Raw genomic sequence first — 23,810 nt, 5'->3', positions numbered from 1 at the left:
CTTTATAAGACAGAAATGTTCATCCTTTCAGCCAGAATGATGCAAATTTTGGAAGTAGGGGTGCTTTTAAAAGACATAATAATTTATATTGGTGCCCATTCATTGTTTCATTTCTGTTTAATTAATAACCACTTACTGTGTGCACAACCCAGAAAATCCCTCCACTCATATAATGTATGGATTGCCCTCCAAGTAGAGTGACAGTGTAGCCTTCATGATCTGATGGTCAGCAGCTTAGGTTTCAGCCCGATGATCACTCCTCCTGGTTGGGTGGGTTAGCATGACACTGTATGTGGAAATGCACCGTCAAAACTGTCAGCTACATCGCAGCCTATCTTGTTGTGGTTACGCCTTGTAGATCATTTGGTTCACAACTGGGTATGAAGGTGGCTACCATATGCTTTTTGCACATTTCTTGGGCACAGAGAGCATCTCCAGTTCTGCTCCTGTCCATCTGCTGTTGCTGAGATCTCTCTCTCCATAAAGTCAGAAAATGAGGCTCTTGAATTAGAACGTAGTGAGTGGTCAGAATTGTTCTGTGTAAGGTGATTTTTAAAGGATACCTTTGGGATGAAATGACTTCCAAACATTTTAAAATGTGACTTTTATTTATCGAGTTAAATGGGGCCTTAATTGGAGCACTGGGATTGATACTTGATTTATAGTAAACAGCCTGTTACTCCTGCCGCTTGGTTGACATTTCAACATTTTCGATGTTAGATGAATGTGACATGCGACATTGTTGGCAATGGGCAGTTAATGACACTGAGAAACACACAAGAGCTGCAACCAGATGGATGGTGCAGAGTCGTGGGGAGAGAAACTGGGGTGTCAGTGTGTGTTTCTGTCCTAGAAGTGGATTTTCAGTAAGGACATGTTTTGAAATATTTCTCTTTCTCTCTCTCTCTCTCTTTTTTTTTTTTTTTGGTTAGCGTGGGTGTTTTTCTGTTTTTCAGCCAAGTGTATTCTCTTTCTCCTGTGCTGCCTCTGTCTCCTGCTGACCTCTGGATGACAGTGTTTTGACAATTTGGGGGGAAGTGTGGCAGAGGGGAAGGGCCATGGGCTTGGGGTCAGCTGTGTCTGGGTTCAAACATTGCATCAGCAGTTTTACCAGCTGTGTGACCTTAGATAACTTGAGTGTGAGTGAGCCTCAGTTTCTTTTTCTTTTACATACAGATTATATACACTTTATCCTTTGTCATTATTGGTCATGCATATGAAGAGCATGACAAGGGGACTGACATATGTTAGGTGTTCAATAAACAGAAGTTAGTCATCAATAGAAATATTTTCATGCTGAAAGCAATTGCTGGCCAGATAGAAATTTTCTTCTGTGTTAGGACTCAGTTGTGCCAAGCAAAGTAGTCCTGAAGAATATTTCAGTGAAAAATTCTATTCTTTTTTTAAATTTTTATTAACATACAATATACTGTTTGCCCCAGGAGTACAGGTCTGTGAGTCATCAGGCTTATACATTTCATAGCACTTACCATAGCACATACCCTCCCCAATGTGAAAAATTTTATTCTTTGTCTAGATGTTGTCAAGGCTGCTTACCCTTTGGATTCTTGTTTATGTGTACACCTCAATTATTTATACCTTGCATGAAAATTAATACCGGATGTCAGAATGTTACTGCATCCTTAAAGTTCTCTGGGATTAATAGTGATTTCCATTAGGCATTCTCCTTTTAATTTAAAAACATATTCATTTATTGAACTATGTTAAATTCATTATGTGTCAGGTATGTTCTGGGAGCTGAACTCAGCTGAGATCCTCACAAGGATGGCTTTGAGGAGTACAAGGATAGGTCAATATATGAAATATTATCTCCAGGTTAAATGCATTTGTGAAGGGAGACTTAATGTTCATAGTACTTGTACTGTTAACTTAACAGCCTCTAGGAGGGGATCGTGGCTATTAACAGTGACTCTTTTGCCTCATTGCTCAGCAAGGTGGATTTGGCTGTTAGTTGGTTGGGGCAGGTGAACTTCCCTTTGCTTTCCTTGCATGTCCTTCTTGAAGCAGCACCTACCTTTCCCAGACAGTGGAGTCATCTTCATGGGGAGACCTCTCTCTGCTGTCCTCCAGTAACCTCCAATCTGTTTTGGACTGTGAGAATGAGCCATGACAGGGGACTAACAAATTCGGGCCAGAGGGATTTGTTTGCTTCTCTCGTCAAGATCCTTGCTCATAGTGTTGGTTTCTTATTGTTGCTGTAACAAATAACCATACACTTAGCAGCTTAGAGTAACATGAATTTATTATTTCATAATCCTGTAGGCCAGAAGTCTGGGGCACAGTGTGTGTTTCCCTTGGGTCTACTCCTTAGAGTGTCAAGAGACTGAAACCAGAAGCTTTATAGCACTGTATTCCTTTTTAGAGGCTCTGAGGATACATCTGCTTCTGAGCTCATTCAGGTTGTTAGCTGAATTCAGTTTCTTGCAGTTGTACGACTGGTCTCCTGTTTCCTACCTGGACGTCAGCTAGAGGCTGGTCTTTGCTCCTAGAGGCTGCCAGCATTTCTTCTCATGATTTTCATGTGGATTCTCTCCAGGGACGCTGGGTCAAGACTCTCTCATGCTTTAAGTTTTTCTCTTTTCCTTCTGCCATATCTCTCTGTTTCTAGCCAGAGGAAGTCTTCTGCCTTTATGGGCTCACGTGATTAGATTGGACTCATCAAGATAATCTAGGATCATCTCCCTATTTGAAAGCCTACACATTTAATGATATCTATAAAGTACATTTTACCATGTGATTTAACATACTCAGGTGCCAGGGACTAGGACCTGGACTGCTTTGGGGAGGGCACTCATCCTGCCACTAATGTCTTTTACTGAAAGGTATATTTCATTATGGCTTTGAAATGTTTCCTCAGTGCTCTTGGCTTTTTATTAGTCCCTCTTCAGCTCTGTACATTTTCTTGGCCATATTCTGGGAGTGACTCCAACACATAATAAACATTACCCACTAGGTTTTTTTTTGTTTTTTTTTTTAAGATTTTATTTATGTATTTGACAGAGAGAGATCGCAACTAGGCAGAGGCAGGGAGGGAGAGAGGGGGAAGCAGGCTTCTCGATGAGCAGGGAGCCCAGTGTGGGGCTTGATCCCAGGACCCTGAGATCATGACCTCGGCTGAAGGCAGACCCTTAACCATCTGAGCCACCTGGATTCTCTCCAGGTGCACCAGAAGACATGTGAAGGGAGCACTTTGTTCCACAGAAACTGAACTTTCCCCCGCCCCCACTAGAGTTTTTAATGCGCAAACCGAAGGCAGCAGTGACTTTGGGAAGTAGAACGTCTCTGAACAAGACATGAGATGTTCGCCAACAAAGGAAGGTTTACTGTGGTTCTGCTTTGTACCAGGTCCTGTTCTAAGGCACCAGAGCTTCAGCCCTACTCAGGGCAGACAAATGTTCATGGAGTTCATGGGCACTGGGAACCAACTTTCAGGCTTTGATTGGGAATTTGAGGAATTCTTCACAGGTGCTGGGTCTGTAGACTGAGGGCTGTCTTTCCATCCCAGTTTTCCTGATGAGCCCTCGGCAGCTCCCTGACACCAATCTTTGCCAGCATGGGACACTGGAAGGCTGGAAAGAGCAAGGGGTTAGCTAAGCTTGGGTTCTCGTCTTGGCTCACCGTTGTCGCAGTGATGTAAAAACGGTGTCTGATCCCTGAGGTGGGGCAAACAGTGTCTGATTCTTGAGTTAGGAAGGACAGGCATATGAACTTATCTTCATTTTAATAACAATTTGGGGACTGCACAACCATGTGGTTAGATTGCCTTGACCTCTCCGGATACCTTTACCCTAAAAGGGAAAGTTCAGTTTCTGTGGAACAAAGCGCTCCCTTCACATGTCTTCTGGTGCATGCAGCATATTCTTGCAAAGGCAGAACTCATTTCACGGGACAAAGGAAGTAAAGTGAGTGGTGCCCTGAGGTCCCCCAGAAGAACAGTGATCTCACAGCTGGGCTCTGTGTAGATTGAAGGAACAGACAGAGAAGGATGAAACAAAGTCATTATTGTCTTGCAAGCTCTTTGTTTAGCATCTTCTTGATCCTTAGACAAAGACTTAGAACACAGAGGGGCATGGCTCATTCATTTTGGGGGCTACATACTTCAGCTTATCCCATACAGTCCTTAAGCATCTGTGTGAATTTTTTTGCAGGAGAAAGTTGTTGCTTTTCTCCTTCTGCATAAAATTCATACATTTGTGATAAGTATTAGATTTTGTTTGGTGTTGTTTGGTTGTACTGCCCATCTGTTCACAGCATATGCTTTCATCCAGCAGTCCATTGCAATCCTTATCATTTGGTAAATGGTAGAATGACACACCTCATAGATTTACTCTTAAGCCTGTGTGTTTAGGGGCACTCGAGTGGCTCAGCTGATTAAGCATCTTCCTTTGGCTCAAGTCATGGTCTTGGGGTCCTGGGATGAAACCCTGCGTTGGGCTCCCTGATCTGTGGGGAGTCTTCTTCTCCCTCTGTAGCTCCCCCAGCTTGTACTCTCTCATTCTCTCTCTGTCAAATAAATAAATAAATAATGTTAACTGTTTCCTTAATTCCTATAGGAAAAAGGGAGCACACAACTGGAGATAAATGGGTGAATTAAACAGTATTAATAGGACTTACTCTACTCCATATGTGTAGACATTTCTGCTTCAGACTGTTTCTTCCTTGAAAAGTACTGCTATTTCTGAAATTAAGTTTTCGGTTTGATTTTGGTCCTGAATTATGTGGTAATAGATATATTAAACTGTGTTTAGAAATAGCAAAAAAATTGGGGCACTTGGGTGGTGCCATGGGTTAAGCCTCTGACTCTTGGCTTAGGTCATGATCTCAGTGTCTTGAGATTGAGCCCTCTATTGGGTTCCACACTCAGTGCGGAGTCTGCTCAGGGTTCTTGCTCCCTTTCCCTCTGCCCCCGTCTCCCGTGCACTCCCTCTCTCTCTTCTTCTTTCTCAAATGAGTTAATAAATCTTTTTTTAAAAAAAGAAATAGCAAAAAATTATTTTAATTGCATTAAACACATCAAATTTAAAAGTTAATATTTAAGTTTTTGAGTTGTTTTTAAAAGATTAGTACCTCTCTCAGACATGAGTTTTAAAAGTTTTCTACTTTGGTTAGAAATATTAAAATGTCCCTCAAAGGAAAACTTCCTTGTCATATGAATCATTGGAAAGAGGTAGACATTTTCTGGATGGCAGTAGTCTCTGTTCCTGGTATCTGGCTTACTTTTTTTCAGGTTGAGCTAATACATAAAATCTTGGCCCTTAGTTGGATTTTCTGAATATGGGCAGAAGTAGAGGTTTTTAGCCTTCTTTGAGAGTAAGGGAAGTTTGACATGTCCTCATGAACACCTTGTAACATGTATTCCCAGGGGAAAAATAAAATTGTGCATTATATTAAAAATCCTATTCAAATACATATGCATCCACATTATTTAGTAGTAGGGTCCCTGAAAAACTTGGATGGAAATAAGATTTTTGTAAATTGAAAGGAGTTTTCAATTACATTTAATTTCGTAGGTGTTCTGTCTTCTATTTCCATTTGGCTGTAGCTTCTCAATGCATTGGTAATCTCTCCCAGTCTTTATTTTATATAGTGATTATATATAAACAAACAAATTAATTCATTCAACAAATATTGAGCCCTAATCTGTGCCATGCACTGGGGTGGGGGGCTGTGGTGAGCAAGATACAGCTTTCTTTGTTTCCCTGCTGGTGGGCAGTGGATGGGACAGATCAGGAACAGAGCAGATGCATCCTCTGCTGGGTGTTATGTAGGCCTAACCCACACTAACCCAGTCTTTGAGGATCAGGAAAGAAGCATCTGTTAAGCTGGGACCTAAAAAATAGAGTTCAATCAAGTAAAGAGCAGGGAGAAGAATGTTCCTGAACCTGGCTTGTGTATGGGGTCTAGTGTGGAGAGAGAAATGAAGGTGGTGGTAAGGGGAAACGCAGAGTTCTGAGTGGAGCAGATATAACTATGGGGAGTTTGCTGATAGAAGGAATGGTGAGCCAGGGTGCTGCGGAGGTGACCACAGGTTAGAGGCCAACTTTCAGGATCTGTGTTAGGCTGTTGGGCCTCATCTGTTAGAGCAAGTGAACCCACTGAAAGGCTCCAGAGGGTGAGTGACTTGATGAGGTGAATTTGAATGACCTTTGAATCAGGACTCACACCAGTCCATTTCCTGCTCTCCTGAAGTGCTTCTCTTTTGCTTTTGGTTTTTCTTCCATGCACATTTACTGGGCACCAGATTATTCTGTGCCAGGAGCTATGTTGGATGCTGGGTTGAGATGAAACATCAGCTCAGAAATTAAAGTCAAATTGACTTGGCTAGGTTACTGCCTTTTAAATTTTCAATCTTTTACAATTTAGCTAAGCTACTAGGATAGAAAGACTATAATGAAATCATGTGCTAGACCCAAGAAAGATGGGGCACGATGGCCTTTGTCATTCTAGGGACAGTATTCCAGAATGTCATGCTTTTAGGCAGTGTTGACACACTGCAGAAGTGGGTGGGTGCCTTTTGGGTAATAGAATATGCTTTTGTCTATTCTTCCTGTAATGATATTACAATACTTAGTTATGCTCTAAAAATATCAAATGATACATGAATTCTGGTTAGCTTAACATAGGTCATGTAGTCCCTCACTAAAGGTTTTATCTTCAGTCTCTTTCCCTATTTCATCATATGAGAAAATCACTTGCCTCCTATGGTTAATGGGGACCATGTGAGTTCATAGCCAAGGGAATGTTTTTGTTTAGGAAAAATAATAGTAGGAATTCCGAACTACAGATTGTTTACTGGAACTCTTCCAAAATATTAGTTGGCAAGCTTTGCCTGCCTTTGTCAAGTATTAGCAGGAGGCCACAGTTCATAGTAGGTGCAAGCACGTGGTTCTCAGACCTCATTTTTGTGACCCAGTTTCAGGGCATGTTTCCTGGGGTCAGTTTTATTCAAGGAGCTTAGACTTCTTTCAGATCAGATATGTAGTCAAGCCAGCTTCCACTCTTGACCTTTCTTCCACTCCTGCCTGCTCTGTTTCCTTTCCTCCTCTCTCACTCTTCTAGTCTCTCATTTAATTAGAACGTATGAACTAGTGAAAACTTCAAAAAGGCACAGAGAACACCCTTGCACACAACATCATCTGTTGTCCACCTTGCTTGCTTCTGATTCTTTTCAAAATAAAGCCTTACAGGCATTGTCTATGCCCCCTCTTTCCCTCAGACACTCCCCTGGAGTTGCTTGCTTTTCTGCTTTCTATCATGTAGATGTATTTGCATTCGGTAATAACAGCATACCCTGTTGGTTTGTAGGTGTTCACATTGTGGAAACGTGTATATTCACCTGCAGCTTGTCTTTTTCACTCCACATTATCCTGTTGAGATTAATCAGTATTGATACCTGAGGCATTTGATTCATTTTAACTGCTACCTGGTATTTCGTTTAAATACCGAAATTTTAAAAAATCTGTTCTTCCAAAAAAATAAAAATCTGTTCTTCCAGTCTCTGGCTTATTTTTTCCACAATGCTTATGGTGTCTTTTGGTGCAGTTTCTACTTTTAAAAGTTGAAGTCATTTTTTTCCACTTTGGTTTGGACTTTTTATATTTTAAGAAGGCCTTTTCTACACCGAGTTCATAAAGACATCTTCTCTTATATATTTGCAACTTTCATCTTTTACTTTTAGCTTTATAATCTGCCAAGAACTTAATTTTGTATAGTGGTGTGAGATGGAAAACTTTCTAATTTTTCTGACATGAACAACTAGTCCCAGCGACAGTAATTAAGTAGCCTGTCTTTCCCCCATGAATTTATAATATTTAGTTTGCAGATTCTCATCAGTCTTTCTCTGTATTTTATAACATCCAAGCACAGAAAAGTAAAATGAAGTCCTGAACAAAATATCTGGATATGCTGAGCTCTTAAACAATGCTGCATATGAATTTTTTTTTAAAACCCTGTCTTGTCAACCCACACCAGTGTGTAATTCCAACACATCTTTGAAAATGGGAATTTATTTGTATTGACAATAGGTTGTGAGTACTTCTGTTCATGAATACTGCACATTTAATCTCAAACAACAATTAGTGTAAAAAAGGATTCTAATAATGACGTTGATTGTTCTGCCTATTACTTATGGATGACTTTAGCCAATGTTTCTCTTAGAGACCAAAACCTAAATTAGAAGTAAACCAGAGGGGCACCTGGGTGGCTCAGTGGGTTAAAGCCTCTGCCTTCAGCTCGGGTCATGATCCCAGAGTCCCACTCTCTGAGTCTGGACTCTCTGCTCAGCAGGGAGCCTGCTTCCCTTCTTCTCTCTCTGCCTGCCTCTCTGCCTACTTGTGAGCTCTCTCTCTGTCAAATAAATAAATAAAATCTTAAAAAAAATAAAAAAGAAGTAAACTAGAGCTCAGACTATTGACAGCCATATGATGCGGTATTGCATTTGTGTCTGAATATGTCAAGGTTTGATATCCATGGTAAATGGAATGAAGTCTTCATATTTATGTGTGTGGTCATAGGTGTTGTTCATGGGCTAAACAGTCATGCTTTGCTGAATTCAGCTTTCCTGAATTGTATAGCTTTTGAATATTTTATTTTAATTTACTTATTTCAGAGAGAGAGAGAGATAGTGACAGAAATAGCAAGAGAGACCATAAGCAGGGGGAAGAGGGAGAAGCAGGCTCCCAATGAGCAGGAGGCCTGATGTGGGGCTTGATCCCAGGACTCTGGGATCGTGACCTGAGCCAAAGGCAGATGCTTAACCGACTAAGCCACCCAGGCGCCCCTTGTGTAGCTTTTAAAACAAGAATAAGAAGCCTGCCTCAAAGGTTAAGACATTTAAGTTGAAAACCCCCAAGGGAAAATTAGTACCTATGAAAGTTTAAATTCATTCAGATGAGGAAGGACGTCATCTAAGAACAACATGAACTGCTGATTGATTGTACCCTTCAGGGGATGGGATGCTAATGGTGACAACAGGCCAGTGGCATAGCTGTGAATGGCTTGGCCTCTTTTCAGTGCTTCACCATCCAAAGCAGACAGCGTTGTGCTGACCAGACATGGAATACACAAACGACCTCCTTCATGAAAAGCAGACTGTGAAAAAGAGGCATGAACATCGTCCAGGGGGCTATGGCTTAGAGGTTCTCAAACTTCTCTGTGCAAAAAATTCCCGAGGCTTCTCGGCTCGCATGCCTCGATTCTGAATCAGCAGGTCTCTGAGGGCTGGGAGGCTGCGCTGGACGAACATGGCAGCAGGTGCTGGTGTGAGAGCTCTGAGACCACACCGGATCCATCTGCGGAAGCTGCTTCTTCACAGTTGTCCACCATGATTTTGGTTGTCATCAAGGGCAGTTGGTACCATTTCAATTTAATAGTCTCTTTTTGTAGATTCCTTTCTTTTGCTTAGTAGACTGAGAAATTATATCTACTGTAAAGGTAAAAATCAATATCACTATAAATAGAAGGTACACATACATATGCATTAAGATAAATGGAGTGTGCATGTACATGAGTGTATTTATGTAGGGATAGATATACACGTGTACTTCAATGTAGGTGAGGATTTTTCCTTCCAGTTTTTCAGTTTAAATGTCAACCTTGGAGCAAGTTTATATGTGTGCATGTGTGATATAAATATACATCTGTAGTTGTATTGCATCCACTCAACATTACTTAAGTATGCATTTCATCTGCTTAACATCTTTTGTTTCACAGTTTTGCAAACACTGAGGGGAAAGGGGGCGTAGGGAGGAAAGGAGCATTCATCTCAAGCCTTCAGGAATTAACGTCTTAGTCTTGCACTGAAGAGGATTTCTAATGTTAGAAATAGCACATTGGTATGGCTGATGTGCTTTGAGATGACACCTTTAGCTCTCTTTTCAGTGGAGGGAGGGCCCCTCAGCAGTTCGAGAGCTAGCCAGGAAACAGAAGGGAAGATGAGTGTCTTTTCAAGAACTAGAAAATCCTTCAGTTTTGGTAGGAAACTTTTAGGGAAGGGAAGAGGAAGGCAAAGGTGACCTTTCTGAGAACTGTGAGGGCTCACTGTGTGCCAGGTGCTGCGTGAGGTGCTCTGCACGCACCCTCTTGTTCAGCATTCTTGATACCACTAGCACATCTGCACACCATGAACACTGCCATGTAGCTGCAGAAATCAGGCCGTGCGGAGTTCGAGACATTTGCCTGGGGTTCTGTAGCCACCCCAGGTCTCCATAACCAGAGAAGAAGGGACAGAGTGACAAGAATCATCAGAATCTTTTTTCCATTCAGATTTTATAAAGAAATGGATGGGCTACCAAATTTAAGTTGTGAAAAAGGACATTAAGTTAATTTGACTTTTTTTGTTGTTTTGTTTTGTTGCACAATCGTGAGCGTGCATCCTGTTGTGGGCCTGATGTAAGCAGAGACACTTTATCTCCCATGCCTTCCAAGGAAGACCTCTCAGTTTGTGAAAGTTTTCTTATTGTAGGTTCTGCAGGGTCAACTTTTAATATGTTAACCTTTAGTGATGATGTAAACTTGTAGTAAGAAAGTGAAAAAACCAAAAATCTCCCACTTGTTTTTGCTCAGGATTACTTAATTGAAGGAAAGATCATTAACATAATCGGTGAGTGGCATCACGGAGACCTACTTGAGTATAGTGGTGAAGGGGAATTGGAGGCCCATCTGAGGATGGGGAGTGTGGGAAAGGTGGACCCTGGTGATTAAGCCATTCTAGGAGAGCTCATGAACCAGGCCGGACAGATTCTTTCATAGAACCATTAGACGGATATTATCAGAAATATACATTCAGGATAGTATGGATAGTATGATGATCATCATGGTACTAACTTCTAATTCCAATTTTCTGTATTTGGACTTTTATTTTATCCTATTCTATTTTGTTTTATTTTATTTTTTATTTTTAAGTGGGCTCCACACCCAGCATGAAGCCAAGGAGGGGGCTTGAACTCATGATCTTGAGATCAACACCTGAGCTGAGGTCAAGTTCCTTAACCGACGGAGCCACCCAGGTGCCCCTGGAGTTATGTCTATCTATTTATTAAGATTTTATTTATTAGAGAGATGGAGATATGACAGATAGTGAGAGAGAGCACAGTGGGAAGGAGAGAGAGAAACAGGCTCCCCGGTGGGAGGGAGTCCAGCGTGGTGGGGTCCAGGGTGGGGCTCAATCCCAGGACCCTGAGATCATGACCCTCAGCTACCCAAAGGTAGCTGCTTAACCAACTGAGACACCCAGGGGCTCCCCTTCTCCTGGAGTTCTTTTTAAAGGAACATCCCCCAGCTGCTGTTTCTTAGATTATAATGATTTCTATCCACTTCCAGCTATTTTCCACAGTCTGTAAGATGATTTCACAACATTCCTTGACACAAGACAAAGAGCAAAATAGCCCAGCCTTGGATTGCCTAGTGGCTCTGTCATTTAAGTGTCCAGCTCTCAATTTCAGCTCATGTCATGATCTCTGGGTCGTGGGATTGAGCCCTGCATCAGCCTCCATGCTCAGCACAGGTTCTGCTTGAGTTTCTCTCCCTTTGCTCCTCACGGTGCTCATGCTCTCTCTCTCTAAAATAAATTAAAAAAAAAAAAAAAAGCCCAGGGGCGCCTGGGTGGCTCGTGGGTTAAAGCCTCTGCCTTTGGCTCAGGTTATGATCTCAGGGTCCTGGGATCAAGCCCCACATCGGGCTCTCTGCTCAGCAGGGAGCCTACTTCCTTCTCTCTCTCTGCCTGCCTCTCTGCCTGCTTGTGATCTCTGTCTGTCAAATAAATAAATGAAATCTTAAAAAAAAAAAAAAGTAGCCCAGCCTTCTCTAAAGAGGTAGATGATATTAATAAGTAAAACGAAGCCCACAGAAGTGCCAAGGAAAGATGGGTTTTCCCAGAAACCTTTTTTTTTCTGTTTGACAAATAAAATGATGAAAATGATGAAACTCACCTTAGGTCTTTTTTTTTTTTTTGGAGGCCTGAAAACTCAGAACTCGAATTTGAGGCTCCTCAGCTCTTGCCGCTCTGGCTTCAGGGTCCATGCATCCTTGTTCTTTTTCTTCTCTAGCTTAGGCTTTCTGTCCTAACTAATCTTTTCCTTGGGCCCAATTAATTATTTTCTTATATTTGCTGTGAAACTAAGTGGCATATAACAGCAATTACATATACACATGAGTAAACATAAAGATCTGACTAAAAGTAGATTTAAAAAAAATAAGCGTTCTGTATCTAATTTCCAGTGTGAGTGCTGGTTTGAGTGGAATGAGCGAGAATTTCTCCTTTCTGTGCTTTTGGCAGCTTTAAACTTTACATATTCTTTCTTTCTTGTGCGCCATTACGAACTTGCTTGTCAAGGTCATTTCTCTATTGCCCATCTTGCAGATGGAGTTGGGAATTTGTGGTCACAGTTGCCTGGGGAGCACGTGCACACGCACACACACACCCCAGCATGAGATGGTTTTATTTGTTGCATATCAAATAGTTTTAAATAGATATTTCTACACCATTTAAAAGCATTTGTCAGAAGATTAGTTTCTTATCTGAAGATAATTCTTATTTGAAACAACCTACAGACTGGCAGTTAGAATAATTTTAGTGTCTTATTTTGGTTAGGAGTGGGTTTCTTGTGTTTTAAACTCAAGATTGTGAGTGGTTTTAATTAACTTGTTTATTTTCAGTAGAGAGTTCAGGTTTATATTTAAGCTTAGAAACAAAGTTTTTTTTTTTTTTTCTTCTCATTCCAGAGGGAGCTAAACTCTACCTCTCCCATCCCGAGCAAGGAACTGAGTAAAGCCACAGGAACTTTGCTGGATAGTCTTGGGAGTTTGATCCAGCAGGTAAGTAAGTTGTGTCTTTCCAGCCCCAGGAGGCAGACCACTATGGATTTTTCTTCACCCTGAGTGTGCTTAGAGGGTCCTTTTGATTTGAATATTGTGTGACCCATAAAATCAATTTCAGAAGCATCTGTATCTTAAAAATTACCCGGGTGGAGCTCTTTACTATAGAGATGAAAAAACCAAGATGTAGAGATGTCTCAGAGCTAATTAGTTTGTGGTTGAAGGTTCAGTACCTGATTTAGAACTTTCTCCTAGTGTTATTCCCTGCCCTTAGTTTATGACTCCTTGTCTCACCAGCCACTTAACCATATTTCTTCTTCAGTAGCAAGGCCAGTCTTTTTACCAAAACATTTGTTTGCCAACTAATAGAGTATACCCCTCATTCAGACCTTCCGCTGTAAACACCTGGCCTCTGATGTTCTCCTTTGGGAATGTCATTTCTTTTTCTTTTTCTTTCTTTCTTTTTTTTTTTTTTTTAATTTTATTTATTTATCAGAGAGAAAGCGGGGGAGAGAGTGAGCACAGGCAGACCGAATGGCAGGCAGAGGCAGAGGGAGAAGCAGGCTCCCTGCTGAGCAAGGAGCCCGGTGTGGGACTCGATCCCAGGACGCTGGGATCATGACCTGAGCCGAAGGCAGCTGCTTAACCAACTGAGCCACCCAGGTGTCCCGGGAATGTCATTTCTTGATGAGCATCAAGTCAGATTTGCCTTTTGGGTCTGCATGTTGACAAACATATCAGAATAACCTTATATTCGCAAGATCGGGGGCCTGTAGGTGCTGCCAAAAGCAGTTAACCTTTTCTCTGCCTGCCAGCCTGCATGTGCTTCCTGTCTGTGACGCCCAACCTTGTATCCGGTTAGACTTGGAGAGGAGGAGCTGTCTGGAACTGAGTGGGAGGTGGCGATCAGAAACAATCAGGCCTAAATGTCCAGGACAGTGGATGGGAATACTCTTCTCAGACTTGGTCCAGTCTTATTTTGAATTGTTTCTCTAAATCATTATTTTGGTATTTGTTTTATTTTTCTCAAATATCAAAATTTAGGTTTCCAAGAATAAAAGTATTGTATGTTCAAAATGTTCCAAAGAACATTTAGAAAACACGGAGATTGAGTACTATCGACAATTTGGTGTATTGCTTTAAGTTGTTTGCTTTTTTTCTTTGAATTCTGATCATGGGTGTGTGACTGAAGAGACTTGGGTTTTGGGTCCCTTTCAGGAGAAGTGCTTTCCAGCCTGCTGTTTGTTATTCTGCTTGTGAATGCTGGTGACCTTTATGTAGGTGCAGAAGCTGGATCACCTGGGGCTCTTCCAGAAGGCAGAAAGAAAAACAGAAAATGACCTGCAAGTCCGTAGCCATTTCTCTCAGGTCCCATTAGCGGGCTCCAGTATACCCTGTGCACTCCCAGCTTCCCTCCAGCCTTAGAGCAAGCAGAGCAGAGACTTGATATGGGAGGGTGTCTCTAAATTTAGGGTCTTGGGTACAGTGTTTTCTCTTAAATCACTGGCCTGCCTTTTGTCCGGGGTAAGAAAAATAATTGAAAGCCTGCAATGTTCCCATTGCTGATGAGGCAGAAACTCTCCATTGAGCCATATATCATTTTTCTTGGCAGCTGCTTCCTTGTGCCCTGCTTGCTCCCTGGGCCAGGCTGAGCAAGGGCCACCCACACCTCTCCGTGGAATACTTTCAAGCCCTCGTGACCATGAGTAACTTATTGTCAAACTTGCTATTTCCCTGAGACAAATGGACAGACCATAAATAAATGCACGTGTGTATCTGTATAGTGTTTGAAAGAAAGTTGGATGTTTTGACCAAAGTACCACCCTCGGTAGGAAAAGGGAGCTAGCAATTTCCAAGGACCTCCCCCTGGCTTGTGCAGTTTCCCCCAATTTCCCTGTATCATTCACATGACAAACGTGAGTGGGCCTTATTCTTCCCATCTTAGGGATGGCACGGAGGCTTAGAAGAGTGGGACTTACAGTCATATAGTTAATTGGCATAAGCTAGGATTTGAACCTAGGACTGTTGGACTACAAATCCTATGTTCCTTCTGCCTTTAGCCTCCTTTTTGTGTGATGAACTCTGATGGAAACTAGACTAGAATAGAAAGGATACTCTTCAAAGAAGGACATGCATGGTCAGAGAAGGAAATAAACAGGTCAGCGTATAATGTGCTGCAGAAAAATAAAACAGGGTAAGAAGGATAGAGGGTGCTGAGGTGTTTCAAAGGGGTGATTAGAGGAGTTGTCTCTGACGAGGGGACAGTTGGACCCGAAGAAATGACCACATACTGTCTGCTCCAAGCGGGAACAGATACAAAGACACTGAGGTAGGGCATGATTAAGGAGTGTATTTAAAGATCCAGGAAGGAGCATGGTGAGGGAGCGAGGGAGAGGGCGCTGGGAGCTGAGGCGCAGGAAGGAGGTGAGCACCGTGCAGGCCTGGTAAGGCTGGATTTTTGCTGAGCAAGATGGAAGCCAGTGGGGGGTTTGGAGCAGAGGGCATATGACGTGACATAGAGTATGAGGCTGTTTACGTTCTGGCTCTTAAATTGAGAAGAGACTAAGGTGAGGGCATGGAAAGAAGGGGGCCGTTGAAGAGTCTTGAGAAAGTAGTCAGCCAGCCATTCAGTCCACAGAGAATTATCAAACACCGTCTTTCGTGGGCTGAAGGACAAATGGCCACCCTTCCCCATGAGTAGGAGTGCTTCACGGAGGAATTGTGGAGTGTGAGCTGAGGTGTAGGAAAATGAGTAGGAGTTTGCCCCGAGACAGGTGCTGGAAAGAGCCAACGGTCTGGAATAATTCTGTCGTTTTGGTGCCTCTGTCCAAAAATGTACTGGTTTTATGTGGGAAGAAATTTGTTCTTTCGGTTGGGGGCCAGTGGGCTGGTGGTAGTGAGGCAGTCTGTGGAAAGGGAAGTGAGTGGCTCTCACTTACTATCACTAAAACATCTCCAGGGCTGTTCACCCACCAACAAAAGGAAGAGTTGTCTGGTGACCTCTCTCCTCCCTGTGTAGATGCCTCATCCAAGTGATGAAAAGATAAAGTAAGGAAAAGCTGGCCACCTAACTGTGATCTTGTAGTATGTGTCAGATATACCCTCTTTGGAGGGAGAAATGTTTGTGACTTCTGACCTGCCCCTGGAGTCCCTGGTTTGTCCCCTGGAGGCAAAAGGCAAAGTCAGGATCTAGAGTATCAAGGACCATGGGACCCTAAGGAACCAGGAGGCTGAGACAGAAAACTGGGCACGTGGTGCCAGAATTTAGGCCTTCTATAGGACGTGGGCAGGGCCCTGGGTCTCTCCTCTGCCCTCCATGGCTCTGTCAGGTGGTGAGAACATCAAGTGACCTTTCAGGGAATGTAGAGGTGTATTACTGATTTATTGTGGAATATGTAGAAATGCAAAGTGCGTGATAAATATTTAATGATGAGAACAATTGGGCCAGGAACTCTACAAGGTGCCGGAGCACATTTGTCTCTGAGACAAAGCGCCAGTCTGGTGTGAGTCACAGACGCAGCCCGCGGCTGCAGGAACGTGGGACTCATCCTGTTCAGGGCCTTCTGTTCCTTATGATTACTCTGCCCCATGCTCTGTTTATCTTCATCATCTTGGCGAGAAGTGGGGGCCCTCAGGAAGTGACTTTTGTAAGGCTGGAAGTGAATGAGGCCCGGGGTTGGGACACAGCCTCGAGTCGCCCGTGTTATGCTTCTCGTGTCGTCCAGCACTTCACTGTGACCAGGATGGGCACTTCATACCCTCTGCCTTTCCTCCAAGGCACAGAGGCCTCCTCAGTTTCCACAGGGAAGTTGAAGGTGTTTTAGAGGTGAGGACATGCTCTAGGATATGAGCAGTTCCTCACAGATATATGTGAACACATGACTGTTCAGAGAAAGCCTTCTCTTCCGTCTGCCCGAAGATAATCCAAATGAAGTAAAGCCCATCCCCAGGGGGCTCCATTGACTTCTGGTTTCTGCTACTCAACCTTTACTTTGCATAGGGATCACCTGGGTGTCTTGTGAAGGTGCAGATTTGAATGTACTTGGATAGATCCACACCTTGCCGATAACCCCTCACTGGTCCCCAGCAGAGTAGCAGGGTTCTGTGGATCCCATCACAAGGCTCAGAGGACAGGACACAGTATGTTCTGGGGTGTGGCTCTGGAGAGGTCAAGAAAATAAGCTTTCTTTCTTTCTTTCCCCCACCCTCGTGATACCCTCTTCTCCTCCTTCCCTCCTCCTTCCCTTTCTCCTCCTGATCACGGCCACCAGCTGTTGAGCATGAACAGCTGGAGTGACATGCGGCAGGAAGTCCTATTCCTGACCAATGCGAACAGCTCCAGCTCGTCCACCCAGATCTACCAAGCTGTGTCCCGCATCGTCTGTGGCCATCCCGAGGGGGGCGGCCTGAAGATCAAGTCCCTCAACTGGTACGAGGACAACAACTACAAAGCCCTTTTTGGTGGCAACGGCACGGATGAAGATGCTGGCAGCTTTTATGACAATTCTACAAGTGAGTGTCTGCATAGATGGAACCCCTGGCCGGCTGGCCCCCACCCTGCTTAGTGCTATTCTGGGTCCCTTGTGCCTCCTCCCTAGTGTTTACCCTTGTGCTCTGAGGCACCACTGAAGATGTATGCATCTGTTTGCCCAGGAGGCTGAGCTCCTAGAGGAGTCTTTTCCTTATCAGTGAACTATCCCCCCTGCTTTGAATGGGGCCTGGCGCATCTCAGGTACATGGTGTGTTTATTAAATTCAAGAGTGAGTGAAAGCCCAGCTCCGCAGTTTCCTGGGGCTTATAGGAGGGGAGTTCCCAGAGAAATCAAGGATCTTCTTCTTTGTGCTCCTCTACCCCCGCCCAGGCATGCTTTATATTAAAAACTTTGAAATAAGAGTGATAATGACAGCAATAAAAGCTAACATTCAGGGAACATTTCCTGTGTACTGGGCATTCTGTTGAAGTTTTCTCATTTAACCCTTCCATGAACCCTACAAGGAAGGTTGTACAACCCACATTTTATAGGCTCAGCAAGGTTAAGTGACTTGATCAGAGTCACACCGTAGCAAATCCACAAGATCCGGGGTTAAGCCCAGATCGGGCTGGCCCGGTGCTTTTCCCCCCGTAAACCACATGGCCTCTGTTAACATGGCGTGTGTACCGTCAGACTCAGACATTTGATCTGCTGTTTGTTTTTGGTGCTTAGTTGCAAGGTGGTGTTAAAGAATCTTGTAACTCCATATCTACTGCTCACACTTGGATGGTTTTGTGGGGATGTGTGTTCTGTGTCTGGTGGCAGCAAGGAGCCAGTGTTACAGTTTTAGACAATGGCATCCTTTTCCTTGAAAACATGATGCAAGTGAACCTTTCTCCATTTCCAACCGCAGGTGTCTCTTTCAGACACTGAGTGAGGCAGCTTTTTGTGCATTACTGTAACACAAGAACCTATTCTTCTTCTCTGGAGTAAAGCACTCCAGACATAGCAGGCTGCTTTGCAAGCCTGAAGGGGATGGCGTTAGACACAGTTTTCTGAAATGCCATCCGCTCTGCTCCCTCACTTGTAAGTCAACCCAAGGGAACCTTCATTTGCAAAGCAGATACAACTATGAGCAAATCCTTTTTTTTTTTTTTTTAATGTATCCTCTCTGCAGCATATAGAGGATGCTTGCCATCCAAAAGAACCAAAAATGAAATTTAAAAAAAAAATTCAGAAATCATTCTGGGTAACCAAACCTCATTGTCTATTATAACTTTGGATTTTTCCATTAGGAATTTTTATTACGTATATTAGATATACTTGTGATGACACGTGTTAAGGGAAGTGTTTTATTTTTGCTAGAAAACTAAAGACTAAATTCATCTCTCTGTTCTCAATGAAAATGAGTAGGCAGGCTGACATGAGATTATGAATCCAGAGTTATGCATGTATGTGCATAGTAAAAACATTTTTCTAGATCTTCTTGGTTATGAGTTATCCCTCTCTATAATAAGCTCTGATTACTTGTCAAGCATTCCTGTGGGGGCTCTCTTGATAACATCTGTTAATCCTCACCACATCTCTGCCAAGTACATAGTAACTTTATTTTAACAGAGGAGCAAATTGAGGCTCAGACAAGTGAAGGCATTTGTTATGTAGCTCATAAGTGGTGGAGCTGGGATTTGAACCCAGGACTGTTTGGCTAGCTCTAGAGCCCTTTTTAGTTCCCACAAGTTTATGACCGTGCATGTGAATATCTGCCTTTCATTGTCTTCATAGCTCCTTATTGCAATGACTTGATGAAGAATTTGGAGTCCAGTCCTCTTTCCCGCATCATTTGGAAAGCTCTCAAGCCTCTGCTTGTTGGGAAGATCCTGTATACACCTGACACTCCAGCCACTAGACAGGTTATGGCTGAGGTAGGTTGCCCAGGCCCAGAAATCCCTCTCCAGAATCCTCCTAGGGTTATAGCAAAAAGATGAAGGTGGCTTCAAATGGATTATATCGACTATGCTCATGGCTTTTCGGGGTTTCCAAAGAGGGAGAACCACAAGCGTGGCCAGGCCAGAACTGACTGTGGAGGGCCAGCTCTCCAGCCTTGGGTATTTGAGTCATTGCTGCAGGCATTCTTAGGGATGGGGAAGACTGGAAACAGTGACGGAGCATCTTGCCAGGGTCAGCCTAATATCTCATGGCTCTGCCTCTCCTTTTTTCCTGCTGCCTTTGGCTCCCCAACTGACTTCAGGTGAATAAGACCTTTCAGGAACTGGCCGTGTTTCATGATATGCAAGGCATGTGGGAAGAGCTCAGCCCCAAGATCTGGACCTTCATGGAGAGTAACCCAGAAATGGACCTTGTTCGGGTGAGTGTCCCTCGGATTACTATGTGCCTGCTTGATGCTAGAGAGGTGAGTTTCTGGTCACTTTGTTAGAGGTAACTGAGAAGGGAGTTCTTACATTTAACCAGGATAGATGTATTAATAGCAGAGCTCCAGCTGCCGGTGATAGTGCATGGATGACTCTTTCATGCACACCCACATCCCTGTGTCCGGTGGTCAAAAATCAGTTTTCCAAGAAACTTGGTGAGGGTTGGTATTGGTGATTGTAGGCCCCTGCCTATTGTCAGCTCTGGTCCTAAAGCCAACCACCGCATCTTATTTATTCTTCCTGTATCTTGGTAGTTCTTGACACAAAGGCCTGGGTTCTCCCTCCTAAGGCGCTGTGTGAGTGCTGAGCCACCGTTGAGGTGTGGAGGGGAATTGCCCTGAGTGCTTCTGAGCCCCTTGAAAGGGATGAGTGCTCTAGAGACAATTGGATTCAAAAGCGGAGGAGTCTGAGCAAGAACAGAATGTTTCCTTTGTATGAGCCTGAGTGCCATTTAATCACATCATCCCTGCCTCGGGCTGAGTCAGAGAGTCATTTGACTATTTCCTATCTCCATGGTGAGGGAGGCCTTTTTCTTTTGTTTCTGCTGCCATTAAGAAGCAGGAATGGATTTTACCAGGTTTCTTGTCTTGACACCTCATCGATAAGAGGGGGCAGCTGGGTTTTAGAGGCAGTGCCTACTTGAAAGCTACTCTTCCAGGCTTAGGATTCTCCCCTGATGCCCTGGTTCAGAGCAGGGGGTGGGAAGTGTGATACCCAGGGAGATTAGCCAAGTGGGGGACCAAGGCTTCCATGGGAGGTAAAGCCTCGTGGTTGCTTGATTGTGGAGGGGGAAAGATTTCTAGCAGGAAGATGGTGGGGATGTCCAATGGGCCCATGGGTACTGAGGCCCAGAGTGCAGGAAGGTGGTTCAGCTGGAGACACTGACTTGGGACTCCTCAGTCTGTGGGTGGAAGTTGAAGGAGCCTCTCAGCTGCTCTCTTCTTTCTGAAGGAGTGTTTCTCTAAGTCCACGAGCTTGGGCTGCTCAGTCCTCTGTACCCGCTATAGTCTCGAGTCTGGTATGTGAGGTAATGCCTGAGGCTTCTGCTTCTTTTGGGGTAGCTCTTGTGTTCCTTTCTTTTTTCAGCTTTATTGAAGTGCAATTGATATATAAAAATTGTATATTCTTAAGCTGTACAACACATTCTGATATAGTGTACGTTGTGAAATGGTCATCACAAATCAAGCTAATTAACATATGTTACCTCACAAAGTAGCCTCTTAGCAAATTTCAAGCATATAGTATTTTTTTTTAAGATTTATTTATTAGTAGGAGCGTGCAAGTGAGCCAGGAGAGGGGCAGATGAAGAGGGAAAGCAGACTCCACACTAAGTGCTGAGCCTGACACTGGGCTCAATCCAGGACCTAGTGACCATGACCCTAGCCCAGTACCAGAGTTGGATGCTTAACTGACTGAGCCACCAGGCACCCCAACAGTACAGTGTTTGTAACTACGGTCATTCTGCTGTGCATTAAATCTCCTGAACTTACTCATACTTCGTAACTGAAACTTTGTACCATTTGACCTACCCATTTCCCTCCCTCCCAGCCCCTGGCAACCACCATTCTACTTTGTGGTAGCTCTTATCTTTCTGCTGTTTTCAGCTGTGTCTGCCTGCACTGCATCACCCCCCAGTTCGGGAGGCACTTCTGTGCTGAGTCACGAAACCCAGTGACACTAAACTGTTCTCCTTTCTGAGCTGCTCTTTGCCTCCTTCATCTCAAGACCCTGCTTTCTCCTTGGCTACCACTCCTGAGGGTGATCTTAGGTCTCTTGATCCCCCAAGTACCCAAGAATGGCCACGTGATCGGTGGTCTCACGGGGCACATCTTTCCCGTCTTGCTGCCTTCCTGAACCATATTGCTCAGATGCCACACTGGGCAAGGCAGGCCTAACCCCAAATGCCGTGTGTCTTCATTCAGTTCTTACTTGTTCGAGTCTCCAAAGAAAGCCATTTCAGAATTACTAACCAATACCCTTGTGAATTTTGTGAGGTAAAAATTTGTCATGTTAACAAAAATACTTCACATGTCTTACTGATGATATTGTAAATTGTTACTCCCTATAGGAAAGCAATTTGGGATGAGAATTACAAGAGCCATAAAAAAAAGTGCTATCCTGTATGTCTCCATTCTCTTTACCCTTGGGGATGTACCCTACAGAAATAACTTTAAAGAAGTCACTGTATGAGAGGAAATGTTATTGCTATAATAATTGTTATTGTGAGAAATTAGAAATAGGCTAAATTCTTAGCAGTATGGGAATACTTAATGAAATTATAGTATATATACTCATAATACCATTATGCTCCCATTAAAATAATATATATGAAGCCACATGGGGGAAAAACTTAAATTGTTAGTGGAAATAAGACTGATTTAAAAAGTAGCAGTGTTTGGCCCCTTAGAGATTCCATTTCAGTAGAGCTAGAATTTCATCTTCCCCTTTGAAGCTGTGACAGGAGTTACACTTGCTTCTCCTTTTCCATGAGCTGAGTTTGAAGCTAACCCCCTTTTCTGGCAACACCTGTGCAGGCTTCTGCCCCAGCCCTCTGGGTCTACTGGTTGAACACCAGATTAGTTTTGTCCTTCTCTTCCATGTTGACTTCCATGGGAAACCCAGGGAATAAGACATGGAAGACAGGCCTCTTCTGCACCACAATCCATGCATGCTGAAATTTTACCTGGTTTTATCATGGCAACATTTTCCCAGAGTAAACAGTCTTAATTCAGTCTAGAGATAAGGTGTGTATGAGGCGTCATCAGCTGGATTCTCAAAAGAAGAAGAAAATATAATGCGGGGGGAAGGTATGGTAGAATCAGAGTCCATGTTTCATGCTCCAGCTTTGCTACTTTTTAGCTGTGTGACCTTGTTAGGGAATTTTTTCTCATCTGCAAATTGGGAATTTTTAGTCAGATCTTCCTCATGGAGCTGGGTGAGGTAAAACACATAAATGATCTAATGTAAAAATTGTGCAGAGTAAGTATGATCACTGTTGTTACTGTAGTCAGCACTGTTAAGCTAGGCTGGAAACACGGACTCTGGATTCAGACTAGTCTAACTTTGAGTCTCAGCTCCATGTCTATTAACATTATAACTCAGCCTTGGTTTAAGATCATACTTTTTTTTTTTTGACCTCTGTATTCTTCTCTCCTGTAAAGTGGCAACACTGTTATCTACCTCACAGTTTTCTGTGAAGATAAAAGAGACAACATATGTAAAAAGGTTAGGTTTTATAAATCATATAAGACTTAGTATCTAGACTAGTATCTGAGTTGGTGTTTATTGATCGTACCTTGTCATTGGAATGGCAGATGCTGTTGGCCAGCAGAAGCAATGACCACTTCTGGGAACAGAAATTGGATGGCTTAGACTGGACTGCCAAAGATATCCTTGCATTTCTGGCCAAGCACCCAGAGGATGTCCAGTCTGCTAATGGCTCTGTGTACACCTGGAGAGAAGCCTTCAATGAGACTGACCAGGCAATCCAGACGATCTCTCGCTTCATGGAGGTGAGAACCCGTTCCATGGATCTTTTGGAAAAGTCTTTTGCTTCTTTCTCTGAGATGGTACAATAAGGTTTGGATTGCAGGAAACTTCAGAAATTATGTATAATCTTATTTCCAGTATATGCTGGGCTAAATTCCAGTCCAATATAGGGCTTGGTGTACAGAAGACACTCCTAAATGTTAGTTGAATGACTGAATGAATGAATAAACAGACTAATGCTAGCTTTATCGGTCTCCAAGAAGTGTTTCTATCCATTGCCTTCTAGGTTTTCCCAAGGTTTCATAGCTCAATACCTCACGGCAAGAAAGCATGCCCTTAAAAAGGCATTATTTATGAAGCTTATCTGAGAGCTAATAGGATACATTATATTTTAAAAATCTAGTTTTAAAAATTATGTGACTTCATAGGAGCAAATAAGGGTTTTTGGGGTCTGCTTATTTGGTTAGTTATGGTTGAATATGGCCAAGAAAACAGAGGAAAATGAGGTATGATCATTGTTTCAACCTCTTTCTGTCCGCAAAAATCAATCTAAGTAACTTAACTCTAAATACTTGTAGCATTTCTCT

The 23,810-nt window shown here is 43.2% G+C and overlaps 1 protein-coding gene across 3 annotated transcripts in view; it reads left to right on the top strand.

Moving 5' to 3' along the window:
* Positions 1–23,810, top strand: part of LOC309846239 (phospholipid-transporting ATPase ABCA1) — a 128,071-nt gene that overhangs the window by 57,085 nt on the left and 47,176 nt on the right. For all 3 annotated transcript variants that reach the window (XM_082695096.1, XM_082695095.1, XM_082695094.1), the window contains exons 8-12: positions 12,742–12,834; positions 17,106–17,346; positions 19,088–19,227; positions 19,554–19,670; positions 23,049–23,246. In XM_082695096.1, the coding sequence (XP_082551222.1) occupies positions 12,742–12,834; positions 17,106–17,346; positions 19,088–19,227; positions 19,554–19,670; positions 23,049–23,246 (789 nt within the window). The remainder of the gene's footprint in view (positions 1–12,741; positions 12,835–17,105; positions 17,347–19,087; positions 19,228–19,553; positions 19,671–23,048; positions 23,247–23,810) is intronic.

Source organism: Mustela nivalis (genome assembly GCF_964662115.1).
Source record: "Mustela nivalis genome assembly, chromosome: 13".
Classification (NCBI taxonomy): domain Eukaryota; kingdom Metazoa; phylum Chordata; class Mammalia; order Carnivora; family Mustelidae; genus Mustela; species Mustela nivalis.
This window is presented reverse-complemented; position numbering and strand designations above follow the sequence as displayed.